General features: G+C 40.1%; 1 protein-coding gene across 2 annotated transcripts in view; it reads left to right on the top strand.

Annotated features, from left to right (window-relative positions):
• The window catches only part of KCNH5 (potassium voltage-gated channel subfamily H member 5), a 160954-nt gene that overhangs the window by 46438 nt on the left and 95722 nt on the right, over positions 1–18794 (top strand). For both annotated transcript variants that reach the window (XM_075753351.1, XM_075753352.1), the window contains exon 7: positions 12330–12759. In XM_075753351.1, the coding sequence (XP_075609466.1) occupies positions 12330–12759 (430 nt within the window). The remainder of the gene's footprint in view (positions 1–12329; positions 12760–18794) is intronic.

Below are 18794 nucleotides of genomic sequence, written 5' to 3'. Positions count from 1 at the left end.
TTTTTAATAAGAGAACCAATAGTAACATTTCTTTCTCATGAAATGGTATGTTACGGCCCTGGAGCCTCCAGCAGACCTTGGAGTATAACTGCTTATGTACTTGATTTCAAACCCCTCCAATTCCACTTTTCCCTAGTGCCTGAAAAGAATTGAAGTGATTTTGAAAACAGGTATGTAAACAGTCAGTCTTTCCTCCTTGGGTCTACATTTTCCATTTTCTCTGTCTTCCAGAGGAGGGTTGTGTGGTTTGTTTTTGTGTGTGTGTGTGTGATATGTCTTCATTTGTGACATTTAAGTCTTTTGAGCTGGTCAGTGTGCTCTGGGTGGTTGTGGTAATTAATGCTCTTTATCTTCATTTGGCTTTTAACATTTATTTTGACTGGTATTTTTTTGCTGAGATTTAACTTTTTGGCCCACTAGCAGCAGTGTGGTCAAACACTGTTCATAGGTAAAGAATAAGTAAAACAGTAAGATTAATTTGGAAGAAATATTCTGGTTGATTAAAAGGAGAGTGTTTCTCATTAGAAGGTTGGTGTTTCCTCTTTAAGGCAAGCAGGAGAGAGAAGAGTTCTTTTAGCTCTTGATTCTGGTAGGTTTTAACTCTTTCTCTTGGCACTGGGTGTTGGATAATGGCATTTGTTTTTAGCATTAAAGTTGGCGATTGTGGCATAACAGAAAATCAGAGCTTAGTGGTGAAGACCTTAAGGGCAGGTCCTGGTGGTCTTTGAGTTCTTGGTATGGTGGCAAAGGGTGGACCCAAATCAGAGTGAATAGCCCTAAAAGCCAGCTGAGTGAAAGATGACTTCCCAAATTTCCCTTGTGTGTCCCACCTCCATCCCTCCTTTTTCCACATAAAGCATCAAATGCACTTTTGGTAGTTGTTAAGGGACTGGATGAATAGGGAACACACACCATTCCAGGCAGTTTCTTTTCCTCCCTATGGGCAAGTGTCTCATACGTATGAGAGGTAGGCTACATAGGATACAGCCAAGGAAGTTTAGGTTTGTGTCTCTCCATTGTAGACGTAGACTATTCTGTGTGATAGAGGTGCTTGAAGGTTCTTGTGCAGAGGCTGCTGAGTCATTGTATGAGATGCCTTATGCACTTGAGTGCTATTTCAGAGTGTCAGAATTAAGGAGATAAATCGAAAGATTAAAAAAAGGAGTTTGAAAAAAGGAAATGTGAGTTTTCTTATTGAGGGTTGGACTTCTTTGAATGCAGTCTGTCTTGGCTGGAGTAGGAACAGTGTCATTTCCATCATGGACAACATTAGGCCAAGGCTGGAGTCTTGTGAAATTCCCACCTGAGGCAAACATGACCACAAATCAAAGTTATTTTGTTGTTGAGTGGATGTAGTGCCTCAGTAGAAGGATATGATGAAAAGGATTATGACACACAAATTGAGAACTGGGAGGGATTAAGATGATTTGAGGCAGAATTAGAGGTGTAGGTTTCCATGCCTGGAGTTAGAGAGCCAGGCTGTTACAGTCTGCTCAGGGGGATTTGGATGTTTGACAAGGAGGGGGAAAGGTAAGGTAATGAGAGAGACATACCTTGCACAGCATAGAGTGATCTAAATTGATGTGATGGATGAGGAATTAAGTGGCTAAGTGGTATTGAAAGGGTAGAAAAACAAGGTAAAATAGGCTGGAGAAAAATGAGCTGAGAGAGGAAAGTGGAATCCTTAGTGGGATACGTACTTTATTTAAGAAAATTGGTAGGATGATAGTCCTGGAAATCAGAAAAATGCATGGCATCTTTTCTAATTGAGAAACATTACTTGCACTGAAACACATTCTGTCTAAACCAAAGCCATACAGAAAACCTTTCATATATAGAACTGTGAGAAGGGACACTGTAAAACATACTGTGGAATCCAGCCAGTTTTCAAGGTATGAACCAGAATGGAGGGTGTGTGCTCAGAGTCTCTGAAACTAGGCTGATTTTTTTTTTTTTTAAAAGTACAAAAATTCTCAAAACTTCAGATTTAGTCCAACAGTGCATGTCTGTCTGTCTGCTTGTCTGTTTTTTTTTAATTAAAAAAATAAAGGAAAAAAATTTGGAGCAATAAGGGATATGGTGTTTCGATCCAAAGATTTTGGTCACGTGAAGTTCCTGTTGTTATTAGGCTGTGAAGTATGCAGCGACTGGAAGTTTGATTTTTGTCTTGGAGTTACATGTCGCTTGCAGCAGTTCTAATTTTTTTTCCTGAGTACTTAGCTGTATTTAACAACTCTTTGCATTGGTGTATGCGCTGTCACTTACATTTCTAAAATCATGACTCCCTACTTTTGTAGCTAGAGAATTATGTTGCCTTCAGACTTAGCCTTTATATGTGTTCTGCCTCCTAGAGAGAGATAAATATCCAACCTCTGTCTGGGATACCGAAAGGTTGTTTATAGCATGGGTAACCATCGATTCCATAGAAATCACAATTATCAGAGTCACGCTGCCCTGAAATTGTCAGCAGATGGGTTTACAGTGTGCCTGAGGACGCTGATCCCATTGCTTCTTCAGATAGGGTCAAACCATGCTACAACTCCCTTTGGGACCAAATGCATGGATTTACATCCCAGGGAACCCAGGATGTTGTGCAGGTGCTTGGCTCTTGTCCCCTCATGGAGCCATGCGACTGGGAGAGTACCCGGAGCTGGAAGGACCTCGGGTACCCACACTCAGGTATAGGCACATTGAGACAGTGCTGCTGAGGGATGCATTTGAGCCTCTGTAAATTAGTATGTAGAGTAAATATTCCCATCTAGGTGGATGGACAAGCTTTTGGCCACTTGGAAAACGCTTCCACAAATTATGTGTTAAATACAGCTGAAAAAAAAACCCTTTGCGATTTGGAAAAATATTGGTGTCTTTTTTTTTTTTCCCTTTTCTGTGAATTTTCACTGAGATTCATTAATTTCTGAGTTTGTAATGAAACAAATCCTAGAAACTTGATCTCAACTCTGCCAGAAACATGACCCTAAAATGACATGGCACATACTGCGAAGAATGGGACCAGATGTCAGGATGGTAGATGCAGATAGCCGTATAGATGGTTTTCAAATGAGTTGTATTAGAGATCATCCTTTCTGCCAAAATTAGTTTTCATGAGCCAATGGCTGGAAGTGAAAGCAGACAAATTTAAATGACCTAAAACTCTGAAGATCTATGCCTGTTGTTTAATAATGTAAGACTACATGACCCAACGGCCTTTAAAATTTAGTGATCTGTGCAGGACATATTAAGGCATGGAATCCTTGTAATTGTAATCTTCTTTTAATTACTATTATCGATCCATTTCAGCAGTGGCAGAAACTTCTTTGCATCACTGCGATTAATAGCAACTAAAATAGCAATGTCTGTAAATCGAAAGCAAATAAAAGCTGATACAACTAGTTTAGCCATATTCACATCTGCAGTGCTTTACTGCAAACATTCCCTTTTTGGGAGATAACTGAAGAAGGGTTTATGGACCCCAGTCTGAGTGGCATATGCAAGGTGAAGATAAATCGGTGTGTTCCAAGAATGTGGCTTTGGCTCTGAAGTACAGCCTGTGGCTAGCTACCTTTCTTAAATCTAGGTGGCTGACACGGAGAAAATAATTCCCAGAACTAAATCTCTGCTGCAGACAAACGTTAAACAATGATGAAAACTCCTAGCAGCATAAGGACAGGTGCACTAGGCCTGGGACCTGGCATCTTCCCCTTCGTTGTGCAGTTGGAAGGCAATTAAATATGAAGAATACTATCATCCTGCTGTAGTGTGCAGAAAATGGCAATATAATAATCCAATGGCTTGGTTACAGTGTCCAAATATAAATGTATCCACCTTGGGAATATATATATATTATAGATGGTCAACTATATTCACCCCTATTAGCCCTATTGCACTTAGTTGCAGAATTGCACCACATTTCTTTAGCTTTTATTCAAGCTAAGGTTTTATTCGAGTTCTGCCACTATTTAATTGTCAGCTTTTTTAATGCTACATAAGCTCTGGGATATTTCTGCAGGTTCCCCTGTGGACACACGTGAATGTCATCTTGATGTGAGGGGCAACTTGTGAAAGGAAGGACCCGAACTGGAGTCGGTGCAGGGGGTGGTGGGGGGGCAGGCAGGGTTGTCCCACGAGATGGATGTGACCTGGTAGCCTCGTGCTGCACGGCTCTGGTGTGGATTATGGCATGCTGAACTTCAATTATGTGGCTCAGTGATCTTTTTTCCCTTTTTTTTTCTTTTTTTTTTTTTTTCTTCCTTAATGTGTTGTATATGTTACTGGGAAGCAGATGTTTGGTACAAGCCATTTAAATCAAATCTTTAGTCAGAGCTGTATTAAGTGATGCAGAGTCCAGTTGGGGCAAATTGTGTGTGGAGTACTTTCAAGGGAAGCTTCGAGTCCTGGTGTGAGTCTTTATTTTGTTCAAGACTGGGTGGGTGTTACATCTACTCCCTGGCGTCAGGGATATATGTAGTTCCAGATGTACTTGCAGAAACATTGCATCTCAGGTTACTCTCCAGATTTTCTTTTCTTCTTATTCCTATATTGGTGTAGGAAATGTGTAGTTTGTTGCTGGCATTAGACGATGTGCTAAGTTCAGTATCCTGCTCAGAAGCTGTCCCAACCCATATGAGACACCTTCCTCTCCCTTCCATTTCATCCTCCATCCACCTTCCCTAAGTAAGTGAACATTATCAGATTTTATGATATCATCCTCTTTTTTCCCCAGCTGGGCACACTGATGCACTAACAAATAGTGCAAGATGCCACATCCCCCTTAACTTTAATCTAGAAGAAGTATTTTGAAATCGCCCCTCTTTTTTGTAACCTCAGTTATTCACGGTTTGAAATGTATTGCATTGTCTAGTTGTGCCAAAAACAATTCACTAGAAATTTATTTATAGTGTCATAGCTTATTGACATTTGTGTTAGGGGGAAGAAAACCCCAAAATCTCCCCCATCGTCCTGGAAAAAAAAAAGAAGATAAATCTCAAGCAATAAATTTAGAGGTGCTTTCAGAGACTGCATGAGAAAACCTACATGCTTTCATTTTGCTGTGAAAGGACTCAGTTTTGTGCTCACTGCAGTCACTACTCCCATTGTTACTAGCAGTGCGGGGTCAAGTATTCGGTGGGCTCTGCTTGTATCTGGACCCAGGGTCTAGATACCTTGTGCAGAATGTCCTTTACTCCTGTGTGGATTTACATAATTCAATGCAACATTAAATTCAGTTCTTAAAGTGGTGATAAATCAGACCTGTTGGTTTTTTTTATTTTTCTCATTCCAGCATGTTGATTTGTAGCTATGCAACTTTATTACGTTAATTGTTTACCTAAAAAGAAGAATTTCTGATATATGTTGGAAGATTTATTTTACCATTAAGTCTGGTAAAGAAGTATTAAGGAGCTAACCAGGGATTTTAGGGCTAAGCTCTATTTAAGTAGCTAAGCTCAAAAATTTCTTTTGGGAATGCTTTGCTGGTTACGTTTCAAACAGCCGCTAGGTCCTCCCGCACTGCACGCAGCGGTACCTTCTGGGTACGTTCTGCAGGCTCACCCGCTCCTCTTGGCAAGACTCGCTGTTTCAGTTGTTCCCCAATCTGTAGGCACTTTGTTTTCTTTAACATTGTGTGCTGTCATGTAACAACTGCTCGGTGAGGGTTGCCCAAGGTTTACAAAAATGTGCCTTTTTCACTGCTTCAGTACCAAATGCTGAGCTATACTTTGACTTTACAGAATCAGCTGAGTGATTCATTTGGGTGAAATTTTTTTGTGTATAATTACTTCTGGCGAGGGAAAGGTAATGAAAGTTTTGCCCATGCATCTTTAAATAAAGTATTTGGATTGTATTTCAAAATGTACTAAGCTTGGGCTTCATCTGATGAAACACAGGGCCAGGTGTAGTCTGCAAGGAGATACGGGCACGTTCGGGGTATGGCTCCTCAAGGTTTCCATTTTGCCATCCTTTTCACAAGTTCCTCAGTCACTTTACAATCCCAGCTGTGGTCCCTGTTTTCTCTGTGTTTCCTACTAATTTCACCCCTTGCATTGCTGAAATACTGCATTGCTTTTATTTAAAAAATGGGGTGTGCTATTAGAGAAAGCTATCAGGAAAACTTGGCTAGATCCCAGCTAACCTAAGCTTAGCAAACCTATTGCTGCACTGATTGCATTTTGATTTATCTCAATGTTTCTAATTACTCTTTCCCTTAACATTTGTTCAGGTAATGTATCTGTTTATTTCCTTCTTGATGCATTAGCTTTTCTGGAAGACATCAACATCATCTTTGAAAACTAAAGCTAAGAATTAATTTTTTTTTTTTAGCCCAAGCCTGGATTATTTTTACTTCATTGCAGCTTGATCACTGTTGTTCTTTTTTCATTTATGAATGTGAAGACTCTTTGGGGATTTGTTTTAATGTTCTTTACAAGGAAAAGTTCGACCTGACATTTGGAAATTCTCGCTTTATCTCTCTTATTTTTACCGTGTAAGGTGTAGCTTTCTGTTAATCCATGTTTTATTTCTTATATATTGTCAGTTCTCTCTTTCTGTTTTCTTCCTTTGGGTGAATATTTACACATTTGTAACTGATGCCCAGATTTACAAGTTTCCCCCCCTTCTTTGAGATACAACCTCTGAATATTTTGTACCTTTTGATGTAAGGACATTCCAGGTGTCCTCTGCTGCCAGGTGTCTGACTCTCCTATCTCTATAGTTCAATTGTCTTCACTTATTACTGTCTATAGTTCAATACATTATCATTTATAATTTACTAGCTCTTGCCCTTTTAAGACCAAGAACCCCAGTCCAGTTTACTTTGTGATTATTCTTTTTTTTTTTTTTATGAACTGATTCAATTCCTTCTTCAAGCCAATGGGGACTTCTGCAAAATCCTGTCAGAACCAAATGTAGTGTAGCATCACTTTCTGTGGAGTAATTTGCTGGTCAATGAAGAAATAAGTATGCTATCGCATCTGCAGAAAATCTCAGCCTACTATTATTAATAGCATTTATTCTCCAAACTCATACCGAGAAAGATAAGCCTCACATTGTGAGGCAGTGCTCCCTAATATCTATCTCTGTAGTAACATAATACAGTTTGGATGCTGCCCAGATCCAGGCTATCCAGATTTCTAAGGATGGGTTTAATTTCCCCTCCCGTAAGCTGTGTAAGTGATAGGCTTCAGCTTCTTTGTATTCAGTGGGAGGGAAGAGAGACAGCTCCAGGAGGTGATTCATTCTGTCCCCGGCTGTCTGAGATGGATTGGGTGATTCACTCTTCTGACATGCCACTCCCTTCATTCACTAGGGAGGAAAGCTGGACAACTCACACAGACTGGATGGTTGGCCGTCAGGTTGCAGCATTAGGAGATGAATCCCACCCCAGGTGGGTGGTTAGAGCTCAGTCATGGTGTGGCTGTGGCTTGTGCAGGTGTTCTCAACCTCAACTTGCATAAAACCGTTCCGCTCTTGCACGGAGATGAAGAGCTCAGCCTGGGCTGCTAACTCCTCGGAGGATTTGATCACTTTAAGGGCTAGTTTTGCTAAATGCAGGTTGCTGTAATTGCTTGCGTCTAGCAACTCTGAGCATATTAGCTTTAATTTAGCTTAGGAAGGTTTGTATGTACTGCAGTCGCACCTTTGACTGCAGTGGCAACATGCCCTACAGCATTTCATAGAAAGGTTCCCAGCTCTGGTTCTTGGCCACTCCATAAATTCTTCAAAACCGCAGTGTGCTGAACATCAAAGTACAGTGAAAAGCTTTTTTTTTTTCCTCTGACCTTTTCTGAGACAGTGTTTTCTGTTAAATGATGCAGTACCGATCCCCATTTTCAGAGCCGGGAGGATTTCAGTTTTAGAACACATTTAAAATGCATGTTTCGTTTTTTTGGTGCTATTGCATATGTGCCCACAGCTAACAACAAATAAATAAAAAATCATGGAGTGAAATCTAATTGAAAAAGTGCCTAGAGTTAAAAACACATTGTTCCCTAATAGAAAAAAAATTTATGCACGAGTTTACCATTTCAGCATACTGGGATTTAATTTTGAGGTTTAAGCAGATTTTAGTATATTTAGATGGTAGAAACTAATGGCTGGTTTTGGTTTTATTTTACTTTTTTAAACATTTATGCAATAATTTCCTACTGCAGAAAAGACTTATTAGATTAGCAAGTAACCAGCTGATTAAATCTTTTACAATTTTAAAAAGACGCAGCTCTGCTATTCTGTTGCTCCTTTAGTGTAGAACACACTCCACTCTCCTGGTTTAGGAGGACATCTCTGGCACTTGAATGATTTCCTGTACTTGCTAACCTTCACTTTCCTTTGGTGACAGTGTTCCCTTTATCCTCTTGCACGTTTGGCTCTCGACCCCTGTATAGCTTGACTTTGACAGCTTCATCCTTCCTATTGCCCGGCTTATCAGGGATTCATTAAGCGCAAGAGAACTTAGCTCCCTGTTCTTGCTCGAGGTGCAGAGGGCTGTTCCCACAACATGTATCGCAATTGCAGGAAACATCTTTCTCAGCTTTGTGGTCAGAAAAGTTTAGCCAGATGCAGACATACAGCTTAGACACTTCTTTCATCCTGGAAAACTGAAGTTTGACAATGTGGTAACATCTAGGATCTGAAATGGCAAGATTCGGGTAGTTTGTAATAGTCCCTCTGCATTTCAGACTGAGTGCTGTCATCACTTGTGCCTCCACTATCAGAGTGAATTTCCTTTCTTAGTCTATCCAGAGAATTTGAGAATACAGACTTTGCAGGGCGCTCATGTCAATAAACTTGGGCTTTGTTTAATTATGAATGGCTAATTTAATTCCAAATTTGAACATCCATGCCTGAAAAATGTCTTTCTGGATAAATCTGATGTTGTCCACATCCTTTGTGATGGCTTTAGCTGTCTGCTAAATAGAAAAGATGGTGTAAAAAGGGCTGGTTCAGAGCTACTGCTTGTGTCCTCTCCTGATCCAGTGGCCTTAGAAGTCACAGGGAAAGTCTCTTGTGACTCACACTTGTACCATTAAGTTGATGGTCTGTATCAGATAGGAGTTTGGTTCCAAACTTGACGCACACAATGCAATTCTGCAATAGGTGGGGTTTCAGTTAAAATATTTCTACAGCTGAGACGATTGAAGATGAGCAAGCTGAATGTCCTCATCTGATTAAGCCATGATCAAATACGTTAGTCAAGACCTCAAGGGGCAGGACTGGATGGTTCGTAACATAACAAGATGCTCCCAGTCAGAGAACAGAGACCAGCTGATATTATAGACAATTGGCCCAATTGACTAAATACGGCAATAGAGTGACAAATACTCCTCCCAGAAGGTTGGCTCTTCAGTATCAAGAACGTGTTATTTACATGATGCTAGCACCAAATGGGATTACATGCTTCATTCAAGGTTTCTGATCACCTCTCTGTTCTTTGAGTGCTGCAGTTACTTCAGTTAGAGCAGATGCTCATCCTTTAGTAGAAGCGTTTCCAAAATATTCATTATGGAGCATAAATACAGTTAAAAGAAAAATGAAATTAAAGACAACCAGGATTCAGTTGAGTTTAGAACACTGAATAGCCCAGACTTAATTCAAGGCAGTTAGTCTTTTACGTAATTTCCACCAAAGAGATTGTTGCTGAATCTTACTCAGAGCTTTCTCTATTAATAATTGTGCATTTATTGTTGGGTGATTTTTTAAAGTATAAAGGTACCAGCTTGACCCAACCCAGTACTTAAACAGTGCAATGCATCATATGTTCATTTAGTATGTGCTTAATTGCTCTTTCCTAGGCAGTGTTTATGGAATAGGCTTTTAAAGGTTCCAATATTGTCTTTATATTTTGCGGGATTAGACATGAAATGCGAATGCTCAATAAATATATCTCTGATTTTTTGGCCTTAAAGTAGTGGATCAGACTGAACGGGTATAAGACTTAGAGTGAAACCTGATTAAATTAATTACTCCTTGGAAAGAATACATTTCAATGTCAGCTAAAATGAAACATTTCTCTTTGTTTTATACATGAAAGATGTGGTTGTTATCTGTGCTTAGGAAAAAAAAATCACAGCACACAATTTCTACCAGCCTTTGAATAAATGCTGTATTTTTATATTAGTTGTACAACTGCTAATTTGTCCACGTAACTTAGAGAGAGAAAATGTAATATGGATGGAGGATGGAGTGTCAGACTGTAAACTCTCCTGATCAAGGCTTGACTCTTGGTTTGGGCTTGTGCAGTAGAAAGTGCAGTGTAAACCTTCCCACTGGGATGAACTTAAACTACTGGGTGCAAAGAGGGGACTCCCAAGTTTAGATTCCAGGTCTCTAACTCCTTCCCTAGCCTTAATCTTGGTATGAGCAGTGACTCTTTAAGTTAAATGGAAATAACGACCAGCACAATAGTACCTGATCCTACAAAAAAACCACCCTGCTGTTTTCTCCCTCTGATTTAGCAACAAGTTGTAAACGTTCCAAATCAGGGTTAATTCACTGAAACATGCTGCAGATTAATTTTGTGACATACACTATTAAACTACTCTCTAGTTTCCTATTTTAATGTAGGTATTGTTTCTGTGGGGTGTGACCCTCATTCAGTAGTCCATGGGCCCCAGTCCATTGTGTAATTGTCAGAGACTTCCCAGTTTATTGGACAAGTTGGCTGGTCAGAGTGCCTCACAGACATCTATCCCAAAGCAAATAAGTAAATATATGTTTAGGTGGAAATAAGAATGATAAACTAGATCCGTGTCTTGTGTAAATGCAAAATACAGAAATCAAAATGGGAAAATTCCACTTCCCTCCATGGTATTAGTCATCATGAGAGCTTGAATGCAAATATAGAACTTCAATTTATTAAGGATTTGGGGATCTGAAATAAATTCCAACAGGATTTGAAAAGCATACAAGAACTTTGTTGAACAGATTACATCTAGAAATATCCGATGTATGTTACCCTTCAAACGTTAGTTGTGAAAAGAAGCAGAGGTGCAAAAGAGATTAATGTTTTTCTGATATGGAAAACTCCAGAAACTCCAGTCTTCTACTGTTTGATAATATAATTAGCCAGTGTTTTGACTAGACTGATTTGATAATGATGCATAGAAAAGGGCAATTTAATCTTGGCACACTAACTAGGAATGTTTGCCTCATTGCTTTCTATGTCTTAATTTCTACTTTAAATTAAATGTCTTCAGCTTCCGAATGTTTTATGTTAGAAACCTTCCTTTACAAACCTTCTGTTTTTAGCCACTAATTAATTTAATGCACAAGTTAGGTATATCATAGGATTGCAATAGGTCACGAACATATTTTTCTTTTTTTGCATCTATAAACTCTATTAAAATACATTGCAAACCATTTGTGCATTGAGGAGGACACAACACATTTCTTGTTCCCTCTCAGATGTTTCTATTAACTTTTTGATAGTCCCTGTGCTTCTATTCCCTAAATATTTGTACTTCCACTTATTTGTACTTCATTTATCTTGCATGAAAAAAAAAAACAACACTGCATAAATACTTGCTTTAGGAAAATATCCGCAATGTCTGTTGATCAGAAAGCAGATTAACCCTATATGAAAATGCACATCGTTTTCTTGCCAGTGCCTTGTGGCAGTGGTTTTTTTCCATGTTCAGTCAGTGATACTCCTTATAAATAACAACATATCCAGAGGTATATTAGCTGCGGTGAAGGATAATATGAGGCGGAGACTGTTGGACTAGAGCAAGTTACCCAGCCACTCTCTGGTGGATGAGAGGAGCAATAGGCAGATTTCTCTGTAGTTACCCATTACAATTATTTTCTGACATTTCTCTTGAGCATCTGTCAATGGTGAGGGTTGCTGAAGTAGGTGGACACCCATTTTGGCCAGAATAGCAATCCTCTGCTTGGATTTAATAGAATACTGTTCTCTAAGAAGCTTTGAGAAGACTCCAGTTGGATGGTGTAGTTCCAGCTGTAACTGCTCTTCCACCATGTCTGACCTCCCTGAGGCCAAAGCAGAGTCTCCCATTTACTTCCAACTGGGAAAGTATCAAATCACTCCTTTTTGTAATAAACACACCATTTCCTACTTTGGCTTCTACAGAACTCTTCTGTTACTGGGAAGGACTGAGCTTGAACAAAGTAATTTGTCCACCTAATGAATGCCAAACTTGATTTACCCTGATGAGGACAAAAGTGTTGAAGGGGAGGAGGATTTGATCTTTTATTCTGTCATCTGGGGTATGCAAACATTGTGTAGAAAGTTTTAAAGCAGATGCAGGAATTGCTGTACAGCCTTCTGTGTTAACCAGCGGGATATTTCAGATGAAATAATGATTTTTATTCTTTTCTAGGGGATCAGTAGCCTCTTCAGTTCCTTAAAAGTGGTGCGTCTTCTACGACTCGGTCGAGTTGCCAGGAAGTTGGACCATTATCTGGAATATGGTGCTGCTGTACTGGTACTGTTGGTGTGTGTATTTGGACTGGTGGCCCACTGGCTAGCCTGCATATGGTACAGCATCGGGGACTACGAAGTTATAGATGAAGTCACTAACACAATCAAAACAGATAGCTGGCTCTACCAATTGGCACTGAGTATCGGGACACCATATCGCTACAACACCACTGGCTCAGGGCAGTGGGAAGGAGGACCCAGTAAAGACTCCTTGTACATATCCTCTCTCTACTTTACCATGACAAGCCTTACAACAATAGGATTTGGAAACATAGCACCAACCACTGATGGAGAGAAGATTTTTTCAGTGGCCATGATGATGGTTGGCTGTAAGTAGAATTGAATTTTATTGTGTTTAAGTCAAAGGTAGTTGTATAGCTAGTATGATGGTTGCATAGCACACTTAAAAACTCTGAAATACCTATAAATAAACCTGAAATGAACTTGGAATTATTGAAAACAAGGATTGAAATTGTGTAGTTGCTGTAGCTTTTAAATTGTTTGGGAAACTAAGTGTAGTACGTACATAAGTATGCCCAATGACAATTTTGTATTGAGTTCAAGGCCTCTTCTTTGTGCCTTAACGATGGCTTTGATAGAGTTTGAAAGGTCTTGACTGCAATTTCGTTAGAAGTTATACAATGTATATTCAAATTCAGGTAGCCTGACTGAGTTTGCATATAAACTTGCACAGGCTTGGAAACGTTGGAAGTGGTTTTAGCCAATTCTTGAAACACTCAGTGATTCCATAAAATGATTGTGTACTTTTTGGCACTGGTTTGATTTACACCAAGTCCTGATTTTTATCTCCTGAATGTGGTGACCTTTGTCACCAGCAAAGCTAGAAGTGAAGGAAATCATAAGACACTACATTGCACCTTTTCGCTCTTCCTTCTGTTTCGCAGCTCTGCTGAAATAGTCTAAAAACAATAGTGGCAAGGCACATGTCTCATTTCATGCGTTGCCAAAGTTAGATTACTGAGCAGCTCTCCAGGTTAACAGAAATCTTAAAAATATAGTAGAGACTGCTGAAAATGTTACTATCATTTTGGAGAATTATTTTTCTGTTAAATAAATAATTCTTGGTATTTCTCTGATGCTTTCTATTTTCTGAGCTCCATACAAACACTAAGCAATTATGAAACAAGAGAGCAAACAATACCTTTTGAAAATAAGATCTGCATAATCTCTCTGATAATTATCTCAGCTAACACTTTGAGCTCATCTCAGAGAAATACTGAACTATAAAAAGGAAGTTTTCTTGCAACAGTCTTTCCAGATCTTTAGAAGATTAAAGCCATTTGTTTGGAGATTTTTAAATGCTTTTTAAAAAGAGAGGTTGCAGTTTTAGGACTCTGCTTGCAGCATGGTGCAATGAAATTTCTGCTGAACAGCATCTTTACGTGATGGGTTGATGTGTTTCAAAACATTTCAAAGTCCATAAAAAGTAAATCCCCAAGCTAGAGCATTAATGAGCTATTGCAGCTAGGCCATAGAAAACCTATAGGTGCTGATGAGCCATTTGTTGAAACTGCTTTCTGGTATTTAGAGAAGACTGAGGATTTGGAGAATAAAGTGGATATAGAACATTTTAAATAATGTGTTATTTATTTCCCTTGTCTTTGGTGGGGACTTCTGTTGCCCTGCAGAGGAGGGTCCCGCAGAAGGAACTATGCAGTAGTGGTAAATGATTTAGGGTAGGGTGAGAGCCATTAAAACATAACGAATAATAATAATAACAACAAAATAGATACATGGCTTAAGTAAGTGAAAAGGAAGTGGCACTTGGAACCTGCTTTGTATTTGTTCTAGGTGGATTGTACTCTTGCTTTTTCACCTCTGAAACACATGTTAAAGATGGGGAATACACATAGCAGTATCAAAGTTGACATTTACAACAATCTATGTATGTGCCACTGGCTGATTTTAATAGTTTTCGTAAGTGTTACTTGCAATATTATTAAACATACATGTCAAATTTATAAGTGGTACCTGTAAGCTTAGTAGTTGGAAAACCATGAGTAAGTTTGTAGGCTTTTGGGCAAATTCAAAAGTAGGGTCTAAAATTCAAGAAGCATAGCAAAAGGATTAAGTTGCTTATTGCATAAAAAAGTAATGCCATCAAAATAAATGTGGCTTCTCTTGTGAGTGGGGTGAAGAGCATTGTGGCATACAGGAAGGCTACAGGCAGAAGAAACCTTCTTTTTAGATTATTTGCAAGTGTAAAAATGCTCAGTTATGATCAAATGATTGAATCTGTTGCAAACATATCAATGACGATTTGAAGATTTTCAATTCATGCATATCAATATGATGACTGCTCCTGACGTCTAAAGCTCTTGCTTGGTTGATTGAATACTGTTTAGAAAAATCTGCCGGCTTCCAAAGAGATGCTGGTCATGGGCTTTATACTTGCAGGATTTCTGCAAAGAGATCAGACCTGCAGGACTGTATAAACACACTTTGCGGTGCCAGCTGCTGAAAACATCACCGTCTCAACACCAAAATGGGGCAGGAAGGCACAACAAATAGTTTATGGAAAATGCAATTTCTCGGGCAAAGTGGCCAGTGAGCTTGGGAAAAGGTTTTGGCCCCAAGAAAAGGTGTAAGAACTGAAAATTATTCGTTTGAGTTATTTTCAAAACAAGATGTTTCCGTTTTTCTTTTGAACCAGTGTTTTGAGATAAAAATTCAGCACATTCAGTTACAGCTTAATCAATAAAAAACTCCGGTCCCTGAACTGACCCAGAGAGAGACCATGAAACACCTTTGGTAGTTTTCCCAAAGAAGTTTGCTCATACCAATAGCTGATATTGGCAGGATCTTTTGTAACAGACTGTGCCAAATAAATGTCTTAAACTTAGCACTGGAATCGGAGATAGTAATTAATCCCAGTCCCAGCTGCCCACTCATGCAAACTTCAGATATGAAAGAAAGTCTTCACTGCGTTGTCAGCTAGCTGCGGCTTGTTCTGCAAGCCAGAAGTTTCCTATTCACGCCGGCAAAGTTATCGGGACCTGGGAGGAGTATTTGGAGAGATTTTGCAAATCCTTCTGGTGGGCAGGAATGCAAAATGGTGTACTTGTTAAAAATAGCCAAATTAAGATTCTGTAGCTGCTGATAAAGCATTGCTCGGTGCGGGGCGGTGGCGGGGGGAACCTAGATGAATGGGGATGCTTTTCAGCTTGATTGGCAGTTTGTCACTTGGTTGTTCACTGAGGACCGAATCAGGTGGGATATTTAGACTGAAATACATCACCTGTCTTGCAGGAAAGAGAGCTTTGAATAACTTAACCTCATCTTGTGGAGCTTACTTCAGATTTCTTTTTGCCTCGCTTGCTTTTTCTTGGTGTCCAGTGCTGTTCAGCAATATTTTTTCTGTTGCCTCTTGACACTTGAAAAGCTAAAAATAGCAAACATAAAGCATCCTATGACAAGGGAGCAAGGTTTTTACAAGGGTTATTGTTTAAATACCTATTCTGCATTTGCTGCCTAGAGTTGCTGAATATGCATTGAAAATCTGATTTTTGTAGCTCCTTTTGTGTTGATGTAGGTCGTTTTTTCCCCTCTCTGCACAGAACAGAACAAATAGTTTGGTGCATCAGATTCTTTGAATGGACCAGGAATCGTTTATCACTCAGGACCTTTCTTGTAAACCTCCCATTATCTTCTGTCGGCTCACAGCCTCTAGCAAGGAACTTGGTCTCCGCTGCTGCATGTTGCTCTAGCTCAGTCCACAGGCAGGTTTTAGGCTTCTGCAGCAGAGCCATAGATGGAGATATAAAACTAACTGGGTTTGTGCCTTTCACAAAAAGGAATGTATGAAGAAAGAAGCCAGAAAGATGCTTTTGGTTTGTACACCATTACTATTTTGCAACAGCACAGCCAGGATTTCAGTGAGCAGAAAGTCTGTAAAAGGGGAAAAGCATTTTGGGGAAGGTGGCAATATGGCAGGATGAAACAGCTTGCAGAATTCAGGAGAGGTGAAGTTTTTTGAAGAAACAAGTGTGAATGTTTAAATGACAAGAGTTTGTGTAGTGCCATATGCCTTCTTCCCTCCTGTGCTTCCACTGGGAGAAAAGTGGCCAGCTTCCCAACTTGCAGCACAGAATATCTCTGATACACTTCTGCATGCTTCTTGCGTAACCTAGACCAACCAATTTGCCCCGTCCATGTGCAACAATGAAATTGCTGTGAAAGGCATAGAGCAGACTGCAGGGACAGGCTAGCTCCATAAATAGGGCATTTACATGAGCTTCTTTGTCCAGCTGAGTGGCCCCAACCCAGCGCATACTTCATCTAAGCAATAACAGAAATCCAGTATATTCCACTGGTCACTGGAATGCTCTGATGATCCTTGCTGCAAGGGGAAGGTCAGAACAAGATATCAAAGGCAGGAATGTCAATGAACGTTGAATGCTTCACTGTTTCTCACGATGTGAAAGTCCCAGAAGAATCTCTTAGTCATCCATCAGTCCCCAGAAGAGCTGTGAAGGGGTGCTTTATTGTTCTTGCTTTAGGGAGGTACTTATATGTCATATACATAGCTTGCTTTGGCTTCTGTTTACTTCCAGATTTATGGGGAGGTGGTTGTGGGGGAGATATTATTTTCAATTACTGGTTTTAAATTATGGTGAAGACAGGCTTGTTAATTCAAATTGGTTTTGTGTATGAGCGGAAGAATTTGTTGTGTTGATTGTACAGGATACCTTCTCTGGAAAATTGGTTATTTCTGCCAGCTATTGGAGCAATTTCTAGACAGCTCTTTCCAAAACTCAGTTTCTAATTTCATGGCTTGAAATGCTGACTTCTTGTTTTCATCTTAAAAATACCCAGGATGATGATTTGCAGGTTGGAAAAGAAAACAGATGTGATTGCTGTCACTTTGACCCCAAGTTGTTATTCTTCAGGGGAGAGCTGATGAAGGAGAGCGTGGGTGGGTTCCTCTTGATACCCTGCTCTGCTTTTAATTTTACTAAACAGAGAGAATAGGACATGCTCTTTCCTTGAGCCACCTCTGGTTCTAAAACCTCCCGTATTGAACGAAAGATGCCGAAAAGCTGCTGTTTGCTCGCGGCACCCCTCCCCTTGCTGCTGCTCTGCTCTTGTTTTTGGAGTTGTGACATGGGCTGTCAGTCATCTCTCCATTGATCTGCCAAAACCTAATTAATTATTCAAGTGGGTTCTTTCATTGTCCAAGTAACATTCGTCAGTTCCCTGCCAATATATGGTAGTTAGCCACTTGAGTGCTGTTTGTATGAATCACGGAGGTTTATCTAGTAAATTTGTTAAGCAATGGCTAAGCCCACGCACTGACACAACAGTGTGTAATTGTAGGAAAGCGCTTGGCTGGCAGACTCCCAGACAAGCAATCCCAAGAGTCCATAGGATTTAATTTTTGATCCCGAGGAAAGTGTATGTGTAAGAAAGCACCTTCTAGCAAAAATCACTACCAGTAACGTAGATTAAATCCTGTGTTTTACAGCAACAGATAGTAACGTGAGAAGGCTTTACATTTGTAGGAATTTATAGGCTTGAGTGATTAGCTATGATTGAAATCGAACCCTGCTCTAAGGGTGTCCCACAAGAGTCAGTCCTATCTAAGGGCATTTTCTTTTCTTGCAGGGATTTGGGATATGGGAGAGACACGACTCTGCACCACCCGTCCAGGAGCTGCAGAAGGGTTTGACCCCTTCAGCAGTAGAGGACTTGTGCCAAATTTTGAGCTGTTCCTTACAGTTTCTTAAAATGTGGGCCTTGTTCAAATCTGTTTGAACAAGAGCATGACCCCAGTAGTGAGCTCCTAATTGCTTCAGCTACATACAGATGTAACCCTGAAACTGTGTTTGGCAGGTGGGGTGCAGGATGCTTCCACGGCAGTCGGTGTGAAGTGGCTGGAGAGCTGGGTGACAGCCTGCACCCCCCGGAAGGATCCCATGCAGGTTATTACTAGGTTGGACTTGGCGCAGTTTTCAATGTCCTGCAGAACTTGGCCCAAGGAAAGAGGGATGAAGCAGCTTCTCACTTCTTCATGGTCTTCTATACGATGTGAATCTGCTACATGGTTTGGCAAAACTGCCCCAATGGAGGCTACTGATAGGAGAGCACAAGGATGCTTCTGAAGGAGCTCTTCTGTGCACAACTTCTTCCTTCCTGCTCCTCTGCAGAAGCATGTGGCTGCCCAGAAAGGCTGTGCATTAATAACTAAATCTCAAAGACAGAGCATTTTGTTTAGAGGAGGTGGAGATTGTCCGGAGGACATCATTAGTTTCTAATTGGACTTCTAAGAGATGTTGGGCTAACAACGGAGGAGGGGTTGATGTGGGGACTGCATTGTAAAGAACTGCTTGACCCAGAGTGTTTT

Source organism: Balearica regulorum, chromosome 5 (assembly GCF_011004875.1).
Source record: "Balearica regulorum gibbericeps isolate bBalReg1 chromosome 5, bBalReg1.pri, whole genome shotgun sequence".
NCBI lineage: Eukaryota > Metazoa > Chordata > Aves > Gruiformes > Gruidae > Balearica > Balearica regulorum.
This window is presented reverse-complemented; position numbering and strand designations above follow the sequence as displayed.